Consider the following 26988-nt stretch of genomic DNA (forward strand, 5'->3'; position numbering starts at 1 on the left):
ACTCAAATAGACAAGAACACTTAAAGCAGTTTCCCACACCAAGTTTCTTATTTTACTTCAAAATGCCCTTTTTAAGATGAAATAACTCAGCTAGATAACTCCAGTGTCGTGCACCTCTTACTGATGTTACGGGGCTTTTCGAGAGTGGAGTGGGCGATTTACAAACCGCCGGCGTACTCAGGTCCTCTACCGTCTGACTTGTGGTACAATGACATTTCTTAGAAGTTGCATGAAATGAAAAATACATTTTCATTCTTGTTGTCTCCTTTACTTGGGACTTAATTTACATCTATTTAACACTACGGCTGGCAGTCAAATAAAACTTCATCCCCTCACAAAATCCCACCCCGCCGTTATGTTTCAATCAGATATATCGGCTCTGACAACTGTTTCTTGAGACCTTTAGCAGCTCAACAGGCTGTTTCATTCTCCGTTCCTTCAGTCTTTGACTATCCACACTACTGTGCTAAACAGGCTATGTCTAGAGACACAATGTTAATTTAGAACATTATTATGCTATGACGGTATGACTGGAAGTGTAATAAGGCCCTATTTAGAGCTTTCATTAACATGTGGCGTGTCTAAATTTACATACATCGATAAGCAGGTGAGGTCAGAAATCTTAAGGAAAACTGAGCATGCACCTGATCCCATGCAGTTTGCTTATAGGCCACACAGAGGAGTAGAAGATGCCGCAGTCACTTCGTTTAACTTACTTTTTAAACACTTGGTGGGGAAGTGGGTCTCATGCCAGACTTCTATTTGTCGATTTTTTCCTCTGGTTTTAACACAATTCAGCCCCATATTTAAACCAGCAAGCTTTTAGAAGAGTCTGACTTAAGTAACAATCTTGTGGGCTGGATTCTTGACTTTTTATTTAACTAATAAGACAAAAAGAATGAGGGTAAGCGGAATTCTATCTGACCAAGTTTGCTCTTCCGCTGGCTCCCTACAAGGATGTGTGCTATCACCCCTATTATTTATCCTCTACATAAAGATGTGCCACAGCAGGTGCGAAAATAGGACCATTTTAAAAGTATGCCGATGACTCTGTTATTGTTGGTCAGGCTCCAGGACAATGAGACTAGCCACGGCATGGTCATTGGCAAATCTGTGAAGTGGTGTGAGGAGTCCTATCTTCAATTAAACATATCTAAAACCAAAGACAGGGTCAGACAGTGGAAGGTGTGCAATCTTATAAATATCTTAGGGCAATTATCGACTATAAACTGAACTTTGAGGCAACTTGTGAAGCCCAAAGAAAGTTGAATCAGTTCATCTGGACACAATGTTTATTGACAGATATGTTTCATCACCCTTCTAAGTGACCTCGTCAGTCTAAACTGACTGCAGGTATCCCAACCCTTATAAACAATACAGTGGCATAACAACTGAAACCAACGATCAGTTTCATGTGCAAATATGCATGACCATTAACTAGAGTTTCAATGGCCATGTGTACTATTCACAGAGGATTTGGGAAAGTTGTCAATCACAGCACTGTAAGATGGCGACAGATGTACTCTTAGCCCCCCCCCCCGGTCCAGGGATGGTCATTCCCTCTTCATAACGATGGTCTCTTTGACTCCTCGTTCAAACCAGCGTTCCTCCCCTATCAAGGACATCCTTGATAGGCCTGTAAATGGGTGTAGACTGTGGAGTCCTGGCCTGAAGCGTTAGCTTTTCTGTGTTGTGCCATCCTCTTGGCCAGCATCTGTTTAGTTTCCCCAATGTACAAGTCACGGCAATCCTGGCACTTAACAACGTACACTATATTGCTCTGTTTGTGCTGGAGGACCCGATCCTTGGGGTGGAGCAATTTCTAGCGCAGTGTGTTTTGGGGTTTGAAAGCAACCGAAACACGGTGTTTTGAAAATACATGTCTCAGCTTTTTCAACACTCCCACCACATATGGAATCATCACTGGTGATTCAGCTGCTTAGGCAGCTGTTGTCCTTCTCTTCTCTTCGATCAGCTGGTGCACTGTTTGGGCGTCTTCCTGGCTTTGACAAACACCCAGTTAGGATAACCACAATTAACCAGGGCCTGTTTAATGTGGGATTTCTCCCCTTCCCCAGCTGCTGTGTCAGTGGGGACGTTGTCAGCTTGGTGGTGCAGCGTCCTGATGACTCCTAGTTTGTGCTCCAGTAGATGATGAGAGTCAAACCTTAAGTACTGATCAGTATGTGTTGATTTATGGTAAACATCAACAATCAACTGTCCCCCATCACCAATTGTAATTTCACAGTGTAAGAACGCTAACCTGTCATTTTTCACATCCTCCCTGGTGAACTTGATGTGGTTGTCCACAGAGTTAATGTGGTCAGTGAAACGTGGTAGATCCTGAGATTTAATTTTAACCCAGGTGTTGTCCACAAATCTGAACCCATGGCTAGGTGGTGTCCCTGGATAGGACACCAGAGCCCTCTTTTCCACTTCCTCCATATACAAGTTGGCCACTACAGGTGAGACTGGGGAACCCATAGCACACCCATGCCTCTGCTTATAGTACTGCCCCCTGTATGTGAAGTATGTGGACTGAAGACACAGTTTCAGGAGCAGACACACTTGGTCAGTGTTAAGGGTGGTTCTATTGCTAAGGGTGGGGTCGTTTTGTTTTTCATATGGACTACCTCCACTGCTTCATCAACAGAAACGCACGACTTAACGTAGGAAACCACTGTTTCATTGTCTATAAGGGTGGGGATACCTGCAGTCAGTTTAGACTAAAGAGGTGACTTAGATGAGTGATGAGACGTTTCTGTCAATAAATGTCCAGATCAACCGATTCAACGTTCTCCGATTTTCTTACCATGATTACTGAGCATGCATAAAGACAAATTGTGAAGCCATGTGCAAAAACGGACACCAGCGTTTGTTTTGTTTGAGGAAACTGTCTTATTTCCACATTGACAAAACCATGATGAACTTATTCCATCACGCATTTATTGAGACGATTTTTATCTTTTTCTTTGGTGTCATGGTTTGGAAACCTATCTGTAAAGCACAGCAACGCTCTGAATCAGGTTGCTGAATGACCTAGTAGGCTGACTAGTGTGTCACAGCTTATGTACACCCGACAGTTACAGCGGATAACCAGCTCCGTTTTAAAATGACGACACCCACCCTTTGCACAGCGAATTTCAGCTTCTTCTTTCTGGACGGAGGTTTATAGTCCCAGGGTGTAGAACAAAGCGATATAAAAATAGTTTTGTTCCAGCAGCCATTTCTCTGATGAACAAGTTATAGCAACTTTGCACTTTTATCATGTTTGTCTGTTGCCTGTGTTGTTTGTAAAATGTGTCAAGATGGATGCCTTGTCTTACTGCAAACCAAAAGGGTACAAATAAAGAAACCTGAACCTATAAACACATTTCATCAACACAATTAAAAATGCATCTTTTTGCTACTTCGAAAGCCGATTGCCTTTTCTCTCTCAAAGGCTCTATTTACACTTGCTATTAAAATGTGTCTTGAGCAAATGAATAGCATATCTGACCGTGTCTAACCGCATAAAAATCCAAGTGTCAACACACTTACGTATAGTGTAGGTTATTGTACTGTAGGTCTGCTTAGTGCTGAAAGTAGTAAGAGAATATTATATATTATATGAAGTCTGACAGGACGCGGAAGCGGGGGCAGGCTAAGCTAGCCCATGCAGACTGGCAGTTCCGTCTGGTGGTGGCCTCGCCTGGCATTGACTGTGGTGTTTTTGGTGTCGTGTGGAGTGCGGGGGGAGATGTCGAGGGTGTCTGGAGAGCTGGCGTTGGATCGGCTGGGGGAGCCTGGTCTGCTGCATAAGGTGGGCCCAAGGATCTTGGCACCTGCCTAGAGCTGCGCCCAAGGAGGAAGCACCAAGGGCAGTCTGACAGGACGTAGAAGCAGGGCGGGCTAAGCTACCTGCTAGCCCATGCAGACCGGCAGTTCCGACAGTCATCCTGGCTGGCATTCGATCCCTTGGACAGTCATTTGTATTTATTTATTCATTTTTTTAGTTTGGATATATGTGTTAGTATGTTCTTGAAGTTCTTGTAGTTTTTGGATATGTGTTTTTGTCTTTGTGTTGCACTGCTGTGGGCTGGGGGAAATGATATTTCATTTCATGAACTTCCGTACATGAAATGAAATGAAATGACAAATAAGGTGTTCCTGATTCCTGATTTTCGACCAGTGACATCACTGGGAGACACTGTTGTGAGTGTTGTCCCTGCAACATATACAGTCTATATAGAGACAATGTTGAAAATCGTCATTGTTTGACTTTCATACTTCATAAAGTGCATCTTGGATGCACCAGTGATGTAGCAAATAACATTTCTGGTGTATTGTGAAACAGCCTTCTCAGCTTCTTTGGACTATTTGAAACTCACATTGCACCGACAGGTGGGCAGAGGCAGTCGGGGGTCGGCCCAGGCTGTTACTCGGGCTGCAGGTGTATTTTCCAGCATCCTCAGGCTTGACCTGAGCGATGATGAGGGATCCATCGATGAGAATACTGACTCTGCGCTTGAGGTCACTGTGAATGGGGAATGAGGAAAAAAAGGGGGGAAGAGTTAATGGTGTAAGAAGACAAGTTTAATGGGTTTTGCAGAGCTGTAGGTATGATGGACCTCACTGTCAGCACGTCTGAAACCTAATCTCAAGGTTGAGTTAAAAAAAAGAACACCACTTAGCAAAATGAAGTGTATTAAAATCTTCTGCGGAGGATTTAGTTAGTGAAGCAATGTGTGATCACATTATGTTACAACAGGCCTATAGGATATATTTGACATAATGGGACGTAAAGGATGTTATCCAAAAGTCTCAACGTAAAATAGTGTAGTATAATTAACCTATAGGAATAACATTAATAAGAGGCCTTTCCATCCACTTATTCTGAAGAACTCTGTATTAAATAATTTGCATTTTAAATGCTTTCTGCTTCATATGAAAGAGGATTTTTAATCTATTAAGCACAATCAACAGATCGATGGTCATTTTAGAAATCCTCATATTTCGCATATGCAATTAATGTAACAGCGCTTTACAGGCTCACTTCTGAAAGTGTTAACTGATAAATTCAGCCACCAAAAGGAACAAGATATAGCTGGGCGTCCATATGTTCTAGAGGGGAAAAAATGGTCCTCTACTTCTTCGTTATATTTGGGAAAGAATGATAAATTGATGCATTATGCAAGATTTTTTTTTTGGGGGGGGGGGGGTTCCCTCGTTTTATCCGGCCAATTACCCCACTCTCCGAGCTGTCCAGGTCGCTGGTCCAACTCCTCTGCCGATCCGTGGAGGGCTGCAGACTACCACATATCTCCTTCCAATACATGTGGAGTCACCAGCCGTAGTGGGAGGATCACGCTATTCCCGTCCCGAACAGACACCTCGACCAACCAGAGGAGGCGCTAGTGCAGCAACCAGGACACATACCCACATCCGGCTTCCCACCCGCACATACGGCCAATTGTGTCTGTAGGGACGCCCGACCAAGCCGCAGCTAACAAGGGGATTCGAACTGCCGATCCCTGTGTTGCTAGGCAATGGAATAGACCGCCACCCGGACACCCTGACACAAGGCTTTTATTGGGCCTACTACTGTATATTTTCACAATGATGAATTTCCTTTGCTTAAAACCTTGATTTGTTGGTTCGGGCAACATACAGATTAGGCTTTGCACGCCTCTTCAGCCATGACTCCTGGCAAACTGTACTTGAAAAGATTGGTGTAATAGGTAGTAGACAAAGCTGTGAATCTGATGAAGACTTTTAAGATTTAAGCTCTTAACCAAACAAACAAACAAACAAACAAACAAACAAACAAACAAACAAACAAACATCGACAAATTTCTGTCTCACAATACTCTTTTTCTTGTGTCCTAACAACCTATTTTTTTCCCCCAATTGTAATTGGCCAATCACCCTTCTCTTCGGAGCCGTCCCGGTCGCTGCTCTGCCCCCTCTGCCGATCCGGGAAGGGCTGCAGACTACCACATGCCTCCTCCAATACATGTGGAGTCGCCAGCTGCTTCTTTTCACCTGGCAGTGAGGAGTTTCACCAGGGGGATGTAGCGCGTGCGAGAATCACACTATTCCCCCCAGTTCCCCCTTCCTCCTGAACAGGGACCCTGACTGACCAGAGGAAGTGCTAGTGCAGTGATCAGGACACAAACCCACATCTGGCTGTCAAGTTATTTCTATATCATGACAGTATCACATGTCAATGGTAGCTCAAGTAACTTGGCTACAACTACTAACGTTGGAGTTTAATTGATTTTGGTCTCTAAATTGGTCTTTGGTCTCTACACAAAACTGAGGTAAATTACTTCTGAATGCAAACCTGTGACCAAATGAGTTGACCAAACGAATTTCATGTACTGGACGTTTTGAACAATTCAAATTTTCCAGGTTAAGATAACCATTTTTAATTTCCTGTTTATTTCACCAAAACCAAAAAAAAAAAAGGGGGGGGGTTAAATCAGTTTATATTTCATACACATGCTGTAGTGAATCTGGATGTATGAATGGGTAGACTGTCCACTATAACGCACAGGGCGAAGACAAACAACCGTTGACTTATTGATTTACTGACAAAAGAATGGTAAATTTCCTTATTTCCGAGTCCCATGTTAAACTCAAAATGTCTCTTCCATAACCTGAGATGTAACTGGGCTATCTTCTGAAGAGCATTAGAATTCTAAATGGTACGTCCATAATAAGCTCGTGTAGCCACAGCAAACGTATGGCAATATTTAAAAAACTTAAATATATGAATTTACTCATCAAGCAAGCACACAAACACACACGCACGCACGCACGCACGCACACACAACTTGAATGTTAAAAAGTTGATATTGAACATATTCACATTCACTAAAAATAAAAAATTCTCTGCTCCTGTCAGTGAGCTATGGCCAGAACATATCTTGCAGAAAGTACAACTGTAGGTTCAGTTTTGTTTTGACTAAAAAAAAAAACACATACCCACATTGGTATACGGTGCTGCATACAGTCTCTGGCTGAACTCAGCTGCTTGACAAATGAAAAGCTGCACCCTCCATCCATTCCTTCACCTGTGCTTTATTTCTTTATTTGGAGGCGAGGGAGGAATGTGATGAGTTTTGTGGCGGTCCTGAGATTTCACTCGGCCTACTGGGGGGTCGGTCGTCGATAATAATGAAGGAAATGGTCTTTTTTCTTTTTAGCTCCTAAATATAAAAGCTTAAGTGATGCTCATTTTATTTTCATTCATGCAAAAAAAAAAAACCTGAATCACAATCAGAATTAACTTTATCGGCCAAGTGTGCCTATGCACATGAGGAATTCGACTACACAGCAGCTTCTGGCACTTGCAGACATCACTCGCATGAAAACATGAAAAAAAGAAAACAAACACAAAAGAAAAAATCAGAAGAAATGAATGCAGCAACAACAGGACACTGGAGGCAAAGCAGTATGCACACCAGGTATGTCGCTACTATACAGAATTTTGTATCGCTGAGTAATCAACAACCTATGCCCATATATTAAATCATATTGCTTATACATTATATTGCCAATATATACTATACCATATACCATAACACTACTCCACAACCCAGCATAGCCATACACAATGCCATATACCCCCACTATATTGTACTATATTATCTTATGTACCATAAGTATACACTATGTATATTCACCTACCATCCACCTCACAACTACCCATCATATTATATAGCCAAGTTACAACCACAATAATCACAGCAATAATTGTAACCAGTATACAGCTGTTGTATGTGTACTTACAATTGTACATTTGTACTGCTCAAGCATTTGTATTGCACATCTGGTGTAAAGAGGTAGCGCACATTGTAACGAACACGGATGAATAGACTCGCTAGCCCTTGGCTAACAGGTCAGACCCTTTAGTCGATTGGTTAACGTAGCTGCCTGTGGTGCGGGAGACTGGGGTTCGCATCCTGGCTGTGGCGGTTCCCAGCTGCCCCCCCCCCCAAAATTCACTTTATTGGTATCAGGAGTAGGATTGTGGTCCTTACAACATCGTAGATATGTAGGTGAGACATCTTGACCAGAGGGGGTTGTTTACAAAGTGTCATATTTACATAATAAATGTCCATTATTGCACCAGGCTGTTAAGCTCATGAAAGAGATGGCCTGTGGGGAAAAAAAACTGTTCCTATGTATGGTGGTTTTGGTGCACATTGCTCTGTAACACTTGCCAGAGGGTAGGAGTTCAAACAGACTGTGACCTGGGTGTGTGTGTGTGTGTGTGTGTGGGGGGGGGTCTGTGCTGATTCTGCCCATCTGTTTCCGGGTTCTAGAGGTGTACAAGTCCTGCAGGGTGGGCAGGGTAGCTGCTCCAAACCAGACTGTGACGGTTGTGCACAAGACAGATTCAATGTCTGTTGTGAAGAACTGGCTCAAAAGCTCCTGCGGCAGACCAAATTTCCTCAATTGCCACAGAAAGAACATCCTCTGCTGGGCCTTTTTGAGGATGGAGTTGATGTTGGTCTCCCACTTCAGGTCTTTGGAAATGGTAGTTCCCAAAAACTTGAAGGTCTCCATGATTGACACAGAGCCGCTGGATATAGTGAGGGGGGGGGCAGTGCTGAGGGGTGTCTCCTAAAGTCCACTGTCACCTCCACAGTCTTGAGTATGTTCATCTCCAAGTTGTTCTGACAACACCAGAGCACCAGCCGCTCAACCTCACATCAATATGCAGACTTGTCACCAAGTCTGCATATTGATGGTAAGAGGTGCAGTCATTGGTGTAGAGCGAGAAGAGCAGTGGGGAGAGGACATATCCTTGGGGGGCACTAGTGCTGACTGTCCGTATACCAGAAGTGACTTCCCCCGGCCTTACCTGCTGTTTCCTGCCTGTCAGAAAGCTGGTGATCCACTACCAGTAGCACTTTGTTAAATCTAGTATCGTAAAAAAGTGAGCAGAGTCCAGCTGGTCCAGGAGTTCGTCGACCTGCAGCATTGGACAGGCATCAAACTTTGATGTTATTCACCTTGTGGTAGTCCACAAGGTGAATGGTTGATATTGATTAATTGACCTCGAACTACAAATTTTCAAGTATGTGAAACTTTGGACAGCCCTCCATTATATTCTTGGGAGTGGGCTGGGAAATCCAGCTTTGAATACGTTAGCTGGCCTGATGAATGAGGCAACAACACAAGCTGTGGTGGTTACCTGAAGGAAGAGCTGGCAGAAATGGCAAGGGAGAGAGATCCACAGTAGCTGGTTTACAGAGGGCAGCAGAAACTTAAATTAATATTCACTTTTACATCTACATTTACACATTTGGCAGATGCTTTTATCCAAAGCAACTTATGAGAGTCAGCAAGTAGCACAAAGATTCAAGTGTTTACCGGCTGACATCAGTGGTACATAGCAGTCAAATCATAGTAGTGCTTTATGAAGTAGTGGTAGCAGAAGATTTGCTGTGAAGCAATAATCACAGCTTAGAGTGCATTTCAAATTGAGAGCATTGAATGACGGTCTGTCTTGGAAAAATCAAGTAAAAAAACCAAACTATGAATAATCCAGATAGATAAAACTGCAGTGATTGTGGCCACCCCAAAGCTTGAAACAAAAAAGCAGGTGAGGACATTCTAGGGACAGGCCGGCTATTATAGACGGTTCATCCCTCCTTTGCGGATCTGACAAGTCCCCTCACCTGAACTGCCTCATATCAAGACCAATGGATAGAGAGCAGTGCCGGGTGGCATTTGAGAGGGTTACTCTCCCTTTTGTCTTGCAGACCGACATGTCGGACATGGGGCTGTGGGTCGTTTTGTCGCAGGCGTTTTGTCGATCACCTAGTGCTCTACTGAAGTACAGCGCTGTAGAAAAGGAGTGCCTGCCATCAGATCGGTGGTCGGTGCCCTCCACTTCTACCTCCTGGGCGCTCATTCACCCTCTGTTCAGACCATGACCCGCTCAGTGGCTCCACTACATTAAAGAGGCCAACGCGCAGATCACCCATTGGTATCTGGCGTTACAGCCACTTAAGTTCAAGGTAGTCCATAGGTCGGGGACGCAGATGGTCGTGGCAAATTTCTTCTCTCGCTCCGGGGGGTGTTGTTGGCTTTCGTTCGGATGTAACCCCAGCCTAAGTCAGGCGGTGGGGGTAGTGGGGTGTGATTTAGCCTCAGCTGCAAATGGAGAGTGAGGGGGCATGGGTTGCAGGCAAGCTGACGTGCGATAGCGAGCCTGATTGATTATCAGCCTCAGGTGTGCCAACTAACAAAATGCATTCTATATTCCGCAGTGAGGCTGGGTCCCGGACTGACAAACCAACACTGACAAACACGGTGAAACACAGGATGAAGAGAAAGGAGTCTCCAGAGAACTGGACAGAGATGAGGAAGAGAAAGGAGTCTCCAAACGCCGCTGAGCACTGGCCAGTGCAGAGTGCGCAATAGACATTTTAAACTGTAACGGTGTAACAGTAAATGGCTCATTAAAGCAAGCTTGTGTTTCCACCAAAACTGTGTCGTCCTCCATCTAGAACCCTGCTGCCAACAGCTTTGCCACATAGGCCTGAGAGAGGAAACATTTCAGGCCTTTCTTGAAGGTAGTAACAGAATTAGAGTTTGTCCCACCATTTTGGGGCCACATGAGAGAAAAGTCTGGATCTAGAGCTTGTCGCCTGGGTCAGAGGGCACAGGTAATAGCATACTAGAGGTAGAACAAAGAGGGCGAGCAGGAGTGTACATGTCAATATGGGTTTGCAGGTAAGTCCATGCAGTTCCTTGAACTATCAACAGCAAGGTTTTGAAGTTCATGCAGTCAACTAGAGGTAGCCAATGCAAGAACAAAAAGGGGTTCATGTGCACATTTCAGCAGGGCGAAAACCAATATGTGGCATCAACACATACACATGCACGTACAAATATACGCAAATAAACATACAGCACAACCTATCTCTGCTGGTACCACGGCCTTAGAGGTAACGCAGCAGCTGCTAGATGAACTGAATCCCTGGCAGCGTTTGCCAACAGGGGAAGAAATGCTTCCACGTTCCACGTTCGCCAGCTGCAGCAGTGAGTCTTCCTGGTTGAGTCATCTGCATTTTTTTCCTGGCTGCCTCTTTAGATGTTAATAAAAAGGGCTGTCTGTGGGGGATGAGCCCTTGCAGCTCTGTGATATATTCAGGTATTTCCCTATGGAGCTATAAATATATCCTCCTTTTGTGCTATGTCTACTGTTGATGAATCATTATCAAGACAATGCAAAAGGTTCCGCTTTGAAGGTAATCTTACATAAGCAGTTAGGTTCACAAGTCTGGACTTTAAATAACAAAACTAGGAATCTTTTTCATATTGGCGACACTTACTACTACTTTCTGCAATTAAAAAAGAGAAAGAATGAAGCCGTAAAGTGAATAGTAAAATATAGAGCAATTCAAATCAAAATTTGGATCAAAAACACAAAGATTTGGGGCGTCCGGGTAGCGGAGTGGTCTATTCCATTGCCTACCAACATGGGGATCGCCGGTTCAAATCCCCGCGTTACCTCCGGTTTGGTCAGGCGTCCCTACAGACACAATTGGCCGTGTCTGCGGGTGGGAAGCCGGATGTGGGGTATGTGTCCTGTTCGCTGCACTAGGGCCTCCTCTGGTTGGTCGGGGCACCTGTTGGGGGGGGAATAGTGTGATCCTCCCACATGCTACATCCCCCTGGTGAAACGCCCCACTGTCAGGTGAAAAGAAGCGGCTGGCGACTCCACATGTATCGGAGGAGGCATGTGGTAGTCTGCAGCCCAGCCCTCCCCGGATCGGCAGAGGGGGTGGAGCAGTGATCGGGACGGCTCGGAAGCGTTGGGTAATTGGCTAGATACAATACAATTGGGGGGAAAGGGGAGGGGGAACCCCCCCCCCCCCAAAAAAAAGATTTTCTGTCTCCCTGTGAGAGGCGACTGGCTGAGAGAACGTCAACTGGTTTACTGTTTAATATTAAAATACTGGGACATGACTCTTCCTTGGAGTCATCTGATAACTTCACTCTTCAAACACTTAATTCCACAGTGGGGGGGCATTTTTCTAATTCTCTAAATCTCGTTTCAGAATAAAAATCTCCAAGGTTTTACATTCATATGAGGTTAAATGTTGTGAAAATGCAACTCATGTTTAATACAGTAGCATGGCTATGTATCCGATCGTTCAAGCGCCTCAAATTGAGTAACTCTAACATGGGTTTGTGGTAGTTGGGTGTGGTTTCGCCTCGGCTGCAGGAGAAGAGAGAGGGGGCGTAGGTCGCAGGAGAGCAGACGTGATAGCGAGGCCGGTTAGTGATCAGCCTCAGGCATGTCAAATAACTAACCTGTCCTTTTATATACAGTAGTCAAACCGGGTCCTGAGCTGACACGCCGACACGTCTACCTGAGCGAACATGGTGAACAGAGAGAGAGAAATGAGAAGAGACAGAGAGAAGGTGCCAAACAACGCTGCGCACCGGCCCGTGCAGCGTCCGAGAAGAGATTCACTGTAAATACCGTACAAAAAGGAACGCTGTGTTTTCGCTAATCTGGGTCCATCCTCGATCTCTGAGCCCTCCCAGTGGCTGAGGGTTCATTATGCAGTACACTGTGCAGTACATTTGCATGTGGGGGTTTGCTGCATCCTTGCCTTCTCTTCAAAAACAATGCGTCGAAGCATGTATTGATGCAATGCGATGTATAAGAAATGTTCAATGTAAACCGAGCCCAGCTGCATGTTGTGGCGACGGGGCAATTTGAAGGGAAGCAAAACGAACAGGTGCATCGGCTCTTTCCAAACAGCTTCTGACCATTAACAGAGGAAATGTCCCAGACTGTAACCCCAGGGGCAGATGTGTCTGATGGCAGGCATTTCTGAGAATCCATAGAGGATGAATCCCCCCAATATACACACACAATATACAGACAGCACTGCACATCCAGCACTCAACAGAAGGTGGTCCAGAATGCAGTTTGATGCAGAGATGTTATAAACCGTTGGAATTCATGACATTGTGTCCACCAGGCAACGTCACTGGTGGACAATCCGTCAACGTGAAAAAAATGCTTCCTGGTTTCCTGACAGGTTCAGAAAATGTGAAAAACACTAAATCATGCAGCTGTATGCAACGTTGTAATTCTCAGTTTTTATACAGCTGAATGTAGCATTCATAGTCGCGTTTTCTTAAACAACGATGCCTATCGGAAAACCAGGAAGTACGTTTTCATAGTCACGCACTGCCTGCCTATGATGTCACTGACAGACACAATTTCAGCAGCGTTTAAGACTCACAGAAGACTGCACAGTATCGCTGCTGTTAACGGATACACACACACACATAAATAGACAGGGGTCTACCACACCACAAGACCCAAGATGCAGGCTGTGCAAAGACGCCCCTGAGACAGTCGAGCACTTAGTAGCAGGGTGTAAGATGCTAGCTGGGAAAGCGTACACTGAAAGGCATAACCAAGTGGCTGGGATAGTGTACAGGAACATCTGTACTGAATACAGACTGGAAGTCCCCAAGTCCAAATGGGAGACCGCCAAAGTGGTTGAGAATGGCAGAGCTATGATCCTGTGGGACTTCCAAGTTCCACACTGACAAGCAGGCGCTGGCTAACCAACCAGACATTGTGGTGGTCGACAAGGAACAGAAGACAGCAGTAGTGATCGATGTAGCGATCCTGAGCAATGGCAACATCAGGAAGAAAGATCATGAGAAGCTCCAGAAACACCAAAGTAGTCCCAGTCGTGATAGGAGCACTAGGGGCTATGACCCCCAAACTGGGAGAGTGGCTCCAGCACATTCCAGAACATCTGAGGTCTCTGTCCAGAAGAGTGCAGTCCTAGGAACAGCTAAGATACTGCGCAGAACCCTCAAACTCCCAGGCCTCTGGTAGAGGACCCGAGCTTGGGGAAGACACACACCACCCAAAAAAGGGCAAGAGGGAGATTTATTGGGGTTTATATATATATATATATAGATATCCATCCATCCATTATCCAAAACACTTATGCTGCTGTCGGGGTCGTGGGGATGCTGTAGCCTATCCCAGCAGTCATTGGGCGGCAGGCAAGGAGACACCCTGGACAGGCCGCCAGGCCATCACAGCGCCCACACACAAACACACACACACACACACACACACACACACACACACACACACACACACACACACACACACACACACACACACATATTGACACCTAGGAACAATTTAGTTTGGTCGATTCACCTGACCTACATGTCTTAGGACTGTGGGAGGAAAGTGGAGCACCCGGAGGAAACCCACACAGACACGAGGAAAACATGCAAACTCCACATAGGTGTGTGTGTGTGTGTATATATATATATATATATATATATATATATATATATAGCATTTTTTTTCTGGAAACCATCAATGATGTCAATCACACTGGCAGCTATTGAGTGCGTGACGCACGAAACAAGCTTGTACTGAAATGCATTAGTTTTTTCCTACATCTATCTTTATGTGTATATATATGTGTGACAGAGATAGCGAGAGAGAAAACTGTAAAAATGCTGATCCTGAAATATGAATTTGAGTTAATACATATATTTGTAGTGGATTTTGAGTCTAAAAGATATTTATCTCCACTTTTGTTTTTACTTCTTCTTTAACTTTTTCAGAAATTTGCAGACCACATAATGGTGCTAACAACCCACTTTCCATGGTGAGTTTTAAGTTTTAGTCACTCCAAGCTCTGTTGTTTCTTAGCTGTGACTCCAATGTGATTTCAACCTTCATCAAGTTAACTATACAAGATATTCTATCGGTTTTGCAAGTTGGCAGCCTCAGGCGGTGAAAGGTAATCATCAGCTCAGTTTCATACTGAAATAACCGGGCTCAGTAAAACTCATGCCAGCGAATGAAATTAGCATTCGGAGAATGTGAATTTCCAGTCGCTCAACAACACAACGCAGGACAGCGACTGACTGTGTATGGATGGGACTGTTCGTACAGACAGGTGAGGTGATATATGGCAGACAATAATGAACCCGAGCATAACTTTACTTCTTGAAGAAGACGTTGTCCTCCTCCCAGTACCAGGTGTAGGTCAGGTTCCTGGGGTAGGCCTCTGCCTGGCAGGTGAAGAAGGCGTCCTGCGAGATGTTCACTGTGATGTTCTCTGGGGGCGACACGATGAAGGGGGGGCCTGGTGAAGGGGGCAGAAGAGCAAACAAACTCATAAACAAGTGATAACCGACGAGAAACAACGCAGCAGTGGGATCGCATAGATGCTAAATGTAGTTAGCTAATCTCAACTGAAACTGAAGGGAACTCCAGCCAAATATAGATTTCATCCATCCATCCATTATCCTAACCGCTTATCCTGCCCTCAGGGTCGCAGGGATGCTGGAGCTTATCCCAGCAGTCATTGGGCAGCAGGCGGGGAGACACCCTGGACAGGCCACCAGCGCCATCACACAGGGCCCACATACACACACACACACACACACACACACACACACACACACACACACACACACACACACACACACACACACACACACATACACACACACACACACATTTGTACCTAGGGGCAAATCAGCATAGCTGATTCACCTGACCTACATGACTTTGGACTGTGGGAGGAAACTGGAGCACCCGGAGGAAACCCACGGGGAGAACATGCAAACTCCACAGAGGACGACCCGGGACGACCCCAAAAGTTGGACTACCCCGGGGCTCGAACCCAGGACCTTCTTGCCGTGATCCTATGGATTTAAAAAAAGAAAACTCTCAATGTCAGGAAATGACGAGTAATAGGGATACATAAGTATTTATAGTCTTTCAGGGGCAAGATCTGAGGTTTAAAATAATCATATTCCCAATGTTGTAGCACGCCATGGCTGCATTAATGCACCATTCCAGCCACTTGGCTTCATTCGAAAATTGCTTGGGAAAACACCTTGAATGTGCAATAAATCAGCAAGACCCGCTTTTAAGTAAGTCAGTGTTTCCACAAGATTAATAGATTATCTGGATGGATGATTTTACTGCCGCTAGCCGCTTTCTCGGCTGACTCTCAAAGTGTAAGAGTGTCCATTTTTCTCACAACGCACTTTTGATCGACAAAATGATGAGCAGAGTGACTACAATCATTATCACAGCATTTATCATAGTTAAATTAACCTTAGTGAGAGCTACTCTGCTCCATCTCCTCCTCTTTGATTAGAAAATTGAGGACCTTGTTAGTTTAACCTCCTCTCCAAAGGCAACTGGGCGGACCGGCAGGCATGAAACAAGAAGGAAACAACTCAAACAAGGAAGTCATTTTAACACAGTTGTACATGTATTTCGGTTGATGGATTATTCTCTCCTAACTGGATGACACAGAAACACCATAAATACTCCAAAAATCGGCTCCCATGTCTGTGAGGGGCCCAGTTAGCTTACGAGAAGTGGGGATGAATGTGCCGGTCAAAGCCATCGTATGCCAGCTCATTGATTATTAATAAAGGAGGATGGAGTTTGTTGACATGGTAACTAAGTAGTTCAAATACCAGCGAGCTCCTTTAGCATCTGATTGTTAATGCAAAGCAAATTTTATTTATTTATTTATTTTCACCCCCCCCCTTTTCTCCCCAATTGTTCCTGGCCAATCACCCCGCTCGCCGAGCCGTCCTGGTCACTGCTCCACTCCCTTCTGCCAATCCGGGGAGGGCTGCAGACTGCCACATGCTTCCTCTGATACATGTGGTGTCGCCAGCCACTTCTTTTCACCTGACAGTGAGGAGTTTCGCCAGGGGGATGTAGCACGTGGGAGGATCATACCATTCCCCCCAGTTCCCCCCTCCCCGCTGAACAAGTGCCCGACCGACCAGAGGAGGCGCTAGTGCAGCGACCAGGACACATACCCACATCCGGCTTCCCACCCACAGACATGGCCAATTATGTCTGTAGGGCCGCCCGACCAAGCCGGAGGGAACACAGGGATTCGAACTGCCGATCCCAGAGTTGGTAGGCAACGGGATTTTTTAAACAGAAGAGCAACCGTGCTCCTAACCCGACCACAAGATCTGGAATTCCCCAAAAGTGGATCACTCCCTTCTGGAGAAAAAAAAAAAACAAACCTCGGAAGGTTCTTATTTTTACATTTTAACATCAAATATTTCTAAAACAACTGTACTACAAGTTATTTAAGCTTTTCCTTTGGGGGAAACCACTCAATGGGTCGACGGAAAACACAAATGAGCTGACATTTACATTTCTGCCGATACAGCATTGTGTTAATGCCTGGTGTTGCCTTGTAAGACCTGTGGAAACACTTCTTAACCTCTGAATTTCACTTTGTAGGAAATTCCCCCTTTATTACCCTAAATCGGTCCGATTTGCTCATAAGCTTGTGTTTATAAACAGCCAAACATTAGCCAGTATTAAACTCAAGCCATGATTATCCTGATTAAAACATAACCGCCACTGCAAACTGTGAAGGCGGTTAAGTTAGGATGGTGGATGGGAATGTGATTCAGGTGTGCCGACACCTCATGTCACAACCGCAGTGATCTGTAAAACTGGTATCATACCTTTATTTTACCAGGAAGTCCCACTGAGATTAAGAGACCTGGCCAAGGTAGCAGCCATACAAAACCACAGCAGAAATGCACCATACAACATGACATATACATATACATACATACATACATACATACATACATACATACATACATACATACATATATATATATATATATATATATATATATATATATATATATATATATATATACATAAAATTCACAATAAAACAGAAAGACAGCTTTACAAACACAGTGGCCTCTCAAGAAAAACTACATGCCTCCATCGCCTCATTCTTTGTCCATTCCATCCATTATCCAAACCACTTATCCTGCTCTCAGGGTCGTGGGGTTGCTGGAGCCTATCCCAGCAGTCATTGGGCGGCAGGCCGGGAGACACCCTGGACAGGCCGCCAGGCCATCCCAGGGCAACAGAATACTAAGTATATCTCTGTGTGATGCCCTTAAATTCATTAATGCATATAAATGTTTCTAATTGCAGATCGTTTTGCAAATTATTCCATCATCAAGATGCCTAGTAGAACATTAAAAGACAACACTTGGAGGAGTGTAACTACCAGGGCTGAGACACAGAAGGGTACGGAGATAAGCTGGAGGTTTACCCAGTATCACTTTATCGATAAAAACATACTAGTGCTGTTTGTCTTCAGATGGTCAACGATGTCCAACCCACCAACTCATGAAGCATGCAATGGTGAGGGCGTCCGGGTAGCCTGACAGTCTATTCCGTTGCCTACCAACACGGGCATCACCAGTTCAAATCCCCGTGTTACCTCCGGCTTGGTCGGGCGGCCCTACAGACACAACTGTCCGTGTCTGCGGGTGAGAAGACGGATGTGGGTATGTATCCTGGTTGCTGCACTAGCGCCCCCTCTGGTCGGTTGGGGCAGCTGTTGGGGGGGAGGGGGAATAGCGTGATCCTCCCACGCGCTACGTCCCCCTGGCGAACCTCCTCACTGTCAGGTGAAAAAAGAAGCGGCTGGCGACTCCACATGTATGGGAGGAGGTATGTGGTAGTCTGCAGCCCTCCCCGGATCAGCAGAGGGGGGGTGGAGCAGCGACTGGGACGGCTCAGAAGAGGTGGGTAATTGGCCAAATACAATTGGTGAGGAAAAGGGGGGGGTACCCCCCCCCCGAAAAAAAAGAATGCAATGGTGAGTAAGGTACTTAGCCTTTGTAATGCAACATAAAGATGCACGGTCCACTGAATGCAGGCTCCATCTGAACCCTTACCATGTCAAGATGACTGCACGTATGAAAATGCTCAAGTTGCTTATTATTTCTCCTCTTCATTTGCTTTTTTTTTTCTATTATCCAAGGATGGATTTTGTTTGTTCAAATAAAACTATGAGAAAACACACAAAACTAAGTAAAATGCTAATCTGACTACGTTGGGAGGTAGCCTTCGGTGATCTTAACAAATGGCAGCGGCCACATGGGGCGTCGGTCAGCATGACATTGAGGACTCCACTCCTCAGACATTACCATATGTCACCAGAGAACCTCCCACTTGGCCCTGTCACATCTGATAGCAGCTACGACAAAGGAATTAACAACTGGGGCGGACTGAGCAGAGGTCGTGTGGACTGTGTGTTCACATTCGAAGACAGAAACACACACAGGGATTAACTCACAATGCACTTACTGAGGAGGGACACAAAAGACTTCCACAAGATGCATTTTGCACGGCATATTGCGTGTCGTCGCACGCCCGGGCTACGTCACGCTGCGATGGTTGCAAGTGAACCCTGTGGTGCCAGATGGACCCCGTCTCTTTGCGTGTGAACACATTTGTGTCATTACACTGTCCAAGACTTTCTATTGCTTTGCATCACATCCTACCTCCTGTCCTAATTGTACCTGCTAAATCCCTCTCCCCGGCTACTTACCACACTCTAGGTGGTTTGGGCTGCTGGGTTTATCCAGTAACACTGGCGTGTGTGCATGCGTGCAAGTGCTTGTGTGTGTGAGCATGCTTTTGCAGGTGCCTAAATTCATTAGGTTACGCCAGAGCTAATTACTGCCTGGGAAGAGCAGGCTGCTGTGTGAAACATCTCATTTGAACCCGTCTTGAATGTAGGAACCTCATGAATCGCGCAAAGTCTGTCAGGTGACCTGATTCAATTTTAACCAAATTCAGAGAAAAAAAGCTGTGTAATCACACCGGAGGATTACCCACATGTTAACAATACATGAGCTCACTTGCCCCCGCCTCACCATTAAAGAACACCTTCTGAAACAAGGCTAAATGAATAATGGTCAAAGACCACTTGATCAGACTTTGTTGCATTTGAGTGACCATAACTCTATCCACTGCTGAACTCTGACCCATAACATAACCTTAATGGTAAATGGATTGCATTGATATATATATTTTTTTTTTATCCCTGTAGGGAAATTCATGTAGTGACTTTCATTTTGCACGTTTTACACAGCACCTCTTCCTGCTCAATATTGCTGAGCTGGAAGCCAAAGTATCGCCATATAACAGAGGTCGCGGTTTGTTTGTTTTTTGCCACCTGCTCATCAGCGTTACCCTGCTCGCCGTCATCGGTATCCATGTTTTCCTTCTTTCTGGTCTGCACACAGCACACCGGATAGTCATGTGACCACAGACTGCACACGCTTCACTACCTAAACAGAGACTGGTCAGTTATCTCTCAATAGGCTCTGTGCATTACATCAAGGATCGGCTCCGAGCCCTTTCTTGTTTGCAATGGTGATGGACAGGTTGACGGACAAGATCAGGCAGGAGTCTCCATGGACGATGATGTTCGCGGATGACATTGTGATCTGTAGCGAGAGTAGGGTGCAGGTGGAGGAGAGCCTGGAGAGGTGGAGGTTTGCACTGGAGAGAAGAGGAATGAAAGTCAGTAGGAGCAAGACAGAATACCTATGTGTGAATGAGAGGGAGGACAGTGGAATGGTCAGGATGCAAGGAGTGGAGGTGACAAAGGCATTTGAGTTTAAATACTTGGGGTCAACTGTCCAAAGTAACGAGGGGTGCAGGAGAGAGGGGAAGAAGAGAGTGTAGGCAGGGTGGAGTGGGTGGAGAAGAGTGGCAGGAGTGATTTGCGACAGAAGGGTACCAGCAAGAGTTAAAGGGAAGGTTTACAAGATGGTAGTGAGACCAGCTATGTTATATGGTCTGGAGACAGTGGCACTGACGAAAAGACAGGAGGTGGAGGTGGAGGTGGCAGAGTTGAAGATGCTAAGATTTTCACTGGGAGTAACGAAGAAGGACAGGATTAGGTGCGATTATATTAGAGGGACCGCTCAGGTTGGGCGGTTTGGAGACAAAGCAAGAGAGGCAAGATTGAGATGGCTTGGACATGTGTGGAGGAGAGATGCTGAGTATATTGGGAGAAGGATGCTGAATATGGAGCTGCCAGGGAAGAGAAGAGGAAGGCCAAAGAGGAGGTTTATGGATGTGGTGAGGGAAGACATGCAGGTGGCTGGTGTGACAGAGGAAGATGCAGAGGACAGGAAGAAATGGAAACGGATGATCCGCTGGGGCGACCCCTAACGGGAGCATCCGAAAGTAGTAGTGGTAGTAGTACTAGGCTCTGTGCATTAATGTGGCGCTGCGGAACTTCCGGGTGTGTTTGTTTGCATAAGAACGTCCGGTACGACCGGAAGCTTGCGTCCCACTGAATCATTAGCTGCTAACTTATCTGTCCAAAATCTTAATTTCGTCCGAAAAATTAATTAATCAAACAGGGCAAAAAGGGGCATTCAAGTATCAACGCCGTGAATCAGGCTCCACTGAGCACTGTTGTGTACCACAGTGTGCAAATTTGGCGCGCTATAATTCTCTTTTAAGTTTCCATTCATCCCCCTGGTAACTGCGAGGAAAGAGCTAAGTGGCTAGCAGAGATGCGGAGGGATGCACTTGGAACCGGCCGATTTTGCTGTGCCAGCTACAGGTGTGTTAAGGAGGCTCGAGAAAGGAGCTGTTCCCACACTCTTGGCGTGGAATGAGTGCTCCAAACCCGCACCCAGGCTATGGCTGTGGGAGCGTCCTGCTGTCGCCCCTCTGCCAGCTCGGGACTCCTCTGATCATGACATGGATGTCAGCAGCTGTTGCGTGGCTCCTAATCCTGCCGCTTTGGATGATGATGCCCTGGCCCAAAACGAGTCAACGAGGAAACAAATAGGAGCGCTCCGGAAACAACTACACACCATCCAGCTTCAGTCCAAATTCAGACTGAGGCGATTTGCAGGTTCCGATGAAGGACGTTCGGTTTTACACCAGGTATGTCTTGATTTGTGTCATTTCATTTAATCGCTCCTGCCTAATTAACTCACCTGTTCAGTCTCTCCACCCCCCCCCCCACCATGCCTCTCTCACACACACCCACATGTAGATTACAATAAGTACCGGGCTACACTTTAACAACTGCACAGAAGATGCAGTGTGACGCTACCACGTGGCGTATTATGGCTTGTGTCCTAAGGTTTGATACCTATGAGCATCTCGTTTGCTTCTGGGGCTTGATCGAGGTATACATCTTTTCTTTTTTGCTCGTCCGGGCTATCGAGGGAGCGCTCACGATGCGATTTACATTGCTTATTTTAGGGAAGGTCCTGCGAACAGCGAGCGTAAAACAAAGCCATCTCTTCTCTCGACAAACCGGACCGGAAGTTCTTGTGCAAGTACTCGGAAGTTGAACAACGCCATCTTACGCTCCCAGGCTGTTATGAGTGTAGGTATGCAGGCGGCACAGAAACAGATGTTCACACGCGAGCGCATTTTTATTGTTTAATTAAATCGCAGCCTTTTGCAGTTACATAACTGCACAGGCTGACGTCGTGACTGCCATTAGATTAATGGTGCAGCACCAGCCCACACCGCATACACACTCATACACCGACGGCGGTGTCGGCCATGCAAGGAGCCAACCAGCTCATCGGGGGGGGGGGGCAGTTAGGGGTTAGGTATCTTGCTCAAGGACACCTCGCCATTTTTAGCAAGGGGGAGCCACGGATTAAACCGGTTGCCAGATGACCTGCTCTACCTACTGAGCCACTGTCGCCCCTTAAAAGACAAACGAATGACTTTACTTTGGCAGATTTTCCCCCTCTCTCTGTCTTTCAACCAAATGGCCACAAGAGTATGTACAAAAGCATACACATACAGACACACACACATATATATTTATATATACTTAATCTCTCTCTTACACACATGCACACACACACAAACGCACATTAACACGCAGAGAGCGGTTGAGCCAGGCTTGCTGCTCTCAACTGATAGCCCCATATGTTAATTCTGATCCGCAGCCCAGGGCCTGATCCTTTAACAGACAGACAGAGCGCGTCCATCTGCCAACCCATTAGCAGAACAACCAGGGATAGGCCTGGACGGGACAAGTTTGTGTTTGTTTGTGTCTGTCTGTCTGTCTGTCTGTCTGTCTGTCATTCTGTGTGCTTTTGAAGTGCCACAGTGTGACGGCCTATGCACCCAGGTGCGTGTGTCGGTGCATGGAGCGCGGGTTCGCCAGCCCTCCCATTCAGACAGCAGCTGACTCTGTTGTCTGTCAGTTCATCTGCTGCCCAGTGGCTTTCCTGAGGAACCTTGTTGTCCGCCCCGTAAAATATACGCAATGGGTCCGTCGCTTGAGCTTGACACAGCCCTGGCACTTGATCCAGTGGGAAGTGAAAGTCTATGGCTTCTACGAATTCTTTACTGTCTCTCTTGTGTTCAATCGAAATTATAGCCAAACGCCTTAAAATATAGTGGGGGCGTCCGGTTGGCGTGGCGGTCTATTCCGTTGCCTACCAACAGGGGGATCTCCGGTTCGAATCCCCGTGTTACCTCCAGATTGGTCGGGCGTCTCTACGGACACAATTGGCCGTGTCTGTGGGTGGGAAGCCAGATATGGGTGTGTGTCCTGGTCGCTGCCCTAGCGCCTCCTCTGGTCAGCTGGGGCTCCTGTTCGGGGGAGGGGACTGGGGGGGAATAGCGCTATCCTCCCACATGCTACATCCCCCTGGCGAAACTCCTCACTGTCAGGTGAAAAGACGCGGTTGGCGACTCCACATGTATGGGAGGAGGCATGTGGTAGTCTGCAGCCCTCCCCGGATCGGCAGAGAGGGTGGAGTGGAGATGGGAACGGCTTGGATGAGTGGGGCAGTTGGCCAATTTCAATTGGGGAGAAAATATGAAAGAAGAAATACAGGATAGTAGAGTGCAATAATAGAAGCGCTGCCTCATGGGAGTGGCTGCATGGAAGAGATGCTTACATACAGGTCAGGCTAAAAGCTATGTCACAAACCTTTTACCCCCCTGCGTTTCAGTGTGTAGCCTCGGGTCCTCCGGCAGGGCCCTTCTGGCTGTTTTAAAGCTCAGGCTCAAAACTTAAGACGACGGGCATCGCCTATCAGGGCCCGTAGACCGCAGAGAGCACTGCCTCCGGAGAGCCTGAGCTAGAAGAATTAATATTACCCTTTACATCGCTTCTTAAAGCTTATCTTTACATACTTCAGTTTTACATTAAGCATCATAATTTTACCATAATTTTGTTTTTCCCTTCTTTTTTCTTTGTGTCCTGTTTTATCTAAAAAATATAACTGAATATTTTGACTTGTATTTTACAGCTGGAGCTCTATGTAAAGTGTGTTTTGGATAAATCTTGACCCCTATATCTCATATTATCTTTCTGAAGTAAAATGCAATTACTGGTAGTCCCTAAACTAATCCGGTGTTATTGTTCCTTTGCCCCGCTCCCAGAAAGACAGCTACATCACGCATGAATTCATTTTACTTTTACATCGATGTAATCGTATGCTGGAGGGATCTGCTAAGCTCACAGATGCGTTGCACACATATGTTGTCAATGCACATCGTTGAGGCGTAAACGAAACATGTTTTGTGCGGGGTATTAAATGATGCAGTGACATAAATCTGCCGCTGTACACCCAGCAGATATACCGGAAGACAATCCCACTTGCGTAGATGGAGCCTACCTTGCACAAGCAGACGCGTGGTGTGAATGGCCTCCCCCTGTGGGCTGAAGGCTCTGCAGATGTATGCCCCTCTATCCTCCCGACTGATGGACAGCACCGTCAGACTCCCATCAGACACCTGGAGACACACCAATATACATACATGTGTACACGCACGCAAACGCAAATATGAACAGACATTCAAAAGGCAGAGAGAGGACTTCCAGGTAAGATTAAAACCCTAAAACAAAAAATATACATGTTAAATAATTAAATGCAAGTGTGACACCCATGCTGAGTTATGCAGGTGAGAGATGCTCTCAGATCAACATGTGACCTTGGGCTAACCTCAACCCTGAGCCTTACCCTAACCCACATGAACCTGGTTGGATAAACCAGAGACATTATGTCAAATATTGTTGGAGAACGCAGAGTCCGGGTAGCATGGCGGTCTATTCTGTTGCCTACCAACACGGTTCGAATCCCGGTGTTACCTCCGGCTTGGTCGGGCATCCCTACAGACACAATTGGCCGTGTCTGCAGGTGGGAAGCCGGATGTGGGTATGTGTCCTGGTTGCTGGACTAGCGCGTCCTCTGGTCAGTCGGGGCACCTGTTCGGGGGGGAGGGGGAACCAGGGGGAATATCGTGAGCCTCCCTCGCGTGATGTCCCCCTGGCGAAACTCCTCACCATCAGATGAAAAGAAGCGGCTGGCGACTCCACATGTATCGGAGGAGGCATGTGGTAGGCTGCAGCCCTCCCCGGATCAGCAGAGGGGGTGGAGAAGTGACCGTGATGGCTCTATAGAGTGGGGTAAATGGTCCAGTTCAATTGGGGAGAAAAGGGGGGAAAATCCCCCCCCCCAAAAAAAATTGTTGTTGGAGAACGCTGCTCATTCGCAGAAATCAGAAGAACCACAATGTGAGGTACAATATGACCCTAAGATGAAGTTGCACCCTCAAACATATTCTACACATCATTATAAAACAATGTAAGCTGTTACAAGTCAAAAACACATGGAAAACTTTATAACAATATCAGCGCTACAGCACACAGCTTCTATAAACTGTTCACCAGTTATAAACAGATGTCACGTGTAGCCAAACTTCGCATTGTAATAGGAAAACACAAGGCGAAGCACAAAGAAAATTATATTATTCTACTGTTTAGTTTCCATGGCTGGTAATGAGATGCTTTCTCTGTCACATCTAATAAATCTGCCCATAATGTCAAACCCAGTTTAAACACATTACGTAAGTGTTGCATCTCTTGGGCCTTTTTTTTCTTTCTTTTTTTTTGTATGATGATTAGCTTGCCACCATTTAAGAAATACTAAGAAGGGGGGTGTATATATATATATATATATATATATATATATAACTTTGTTAAAAGAAACACTCAACAGTAGGTAAAGTGCTCAACAAATAAGGAGCAAAATAATCCAGTGAGTCAAGTAAATTCTTTATGAGACAGTCTCATAAAGAATCTCATCTCATCTCATTTCAAGAATCTGTCTCATAAAGAATTTACTGCACTCCTGGATTATATATATACTATATATATATGAAAATCATGCCAGTAAAATACACCCTTGCCCAGTTTGTAGATTTCAATCCAAACTATGTGTATTCGGATGATCGGTTAACCAAGTGTAACCTCTATTTTTAATTGGTGTTGGCCTCCCATTGATGGTAAGCACGTCAACTTTTACATATTTGGCCATCTTCACTGTCAGAGTATAGAATCTAGAGACGCGATAACTTCATAATGCTAAGAGACTGTCCTCCCCCAAAAAACGACCCCATAGGTCGTTTGTACAAGCAGCTTATTACGACCTATAGTCAAGTTTTAAGCTACTTCCTCGCGGTCCTCCGTAATTATAATACGTTACTTTCCCTGTAACAATAAGCATCTCCTTCCATAAGCTCTCGTGAGAAGGAATATTAATAAAAGCAAAGTGTAACGTCACATAGCGGTTATAATGTCCACGCTAGCTGACTTGCTAACTTTTGGCTAACGTTAAGTTAGCTCTTATGACGTCGTTCATAGGTAAACATACTGCCAATAGCAATCTTAGTTACTATACTAGATGGCGAAAAAACACAGAAACGCACTGACTACATATTCTGTTGTTCTCAACTTGTTTTAAAAACCCACAATGCACCGAGGCAGAAAGTATCTGTTTCATATCTCCTGCCGTCGGTAAGGGCGCTAATTTAGGAAACGCTCCTGTGGGTCGTATTAGAGGACAAACGGCCTATGTGGTCGTATGGGTTGTAGGATTTGTAACGCTAACAGGTATTGAGAAGGACTTGCTGATTCAACTTGGTGAGGTTCTCACCGTTGGTAACATATCAGTCATTCAATATCTAGTAAGGCAAACAACTGGGAAGAAAACACATGTTTGATGAGTCACAGCAGGAAAGCGAGGAGAACGGACCAAACCCTCACTCCAAACCACAGGTGAGTGTTAGCCTTCTGTAGTTTA

The 26988-nt window shown here is 45.7% G+C and overlaps 1 protein-coding gene across 1 annotated transcript in view; it reads right to left on the reverse strand.

Moving 5' to 3' along the window:
* Window positions 1-26988, reverse strand: part of igsf9bb (immunoglobulin superfamily, member 9Bb) — a 198418-nt gene that overhangs the window by 67476 nt on the left and 103954 nt on the right. The window contains exons 5-7 of the mRNA XM_056284763.1: window positions 24523-24640; window positions 15020-15161; window positions 4371-4516 (exon numbers count right to left, since the gene is read on the reverse strand). Coding sequence (XP_056140738.1) covers window positions 4371-4516; window positions 15020-15161; window positions 24523-24640 — 406 coding nt within the window. The remainder of the gene's footprint in view (window positions 1-4370; window positions 4517-15019; window positions 15162-24522; window positions 24641-26988) is intronic.

This window comes from Lampris incognitus, chromosome 8 (assembly GCF_029633865.1).
Source record: "Lampris incognitus isolate fLamInc1 chromosome 8, fLamInc1.hap2, whole genome shotgun sequence".
NCBI classification, from domain to species: domain Eukaryota; kingdom Metazoa; phylum Chordata; class Actinopteri; order Lampriformes; family Lampridae; genus Lampris; species Lampris incognitus.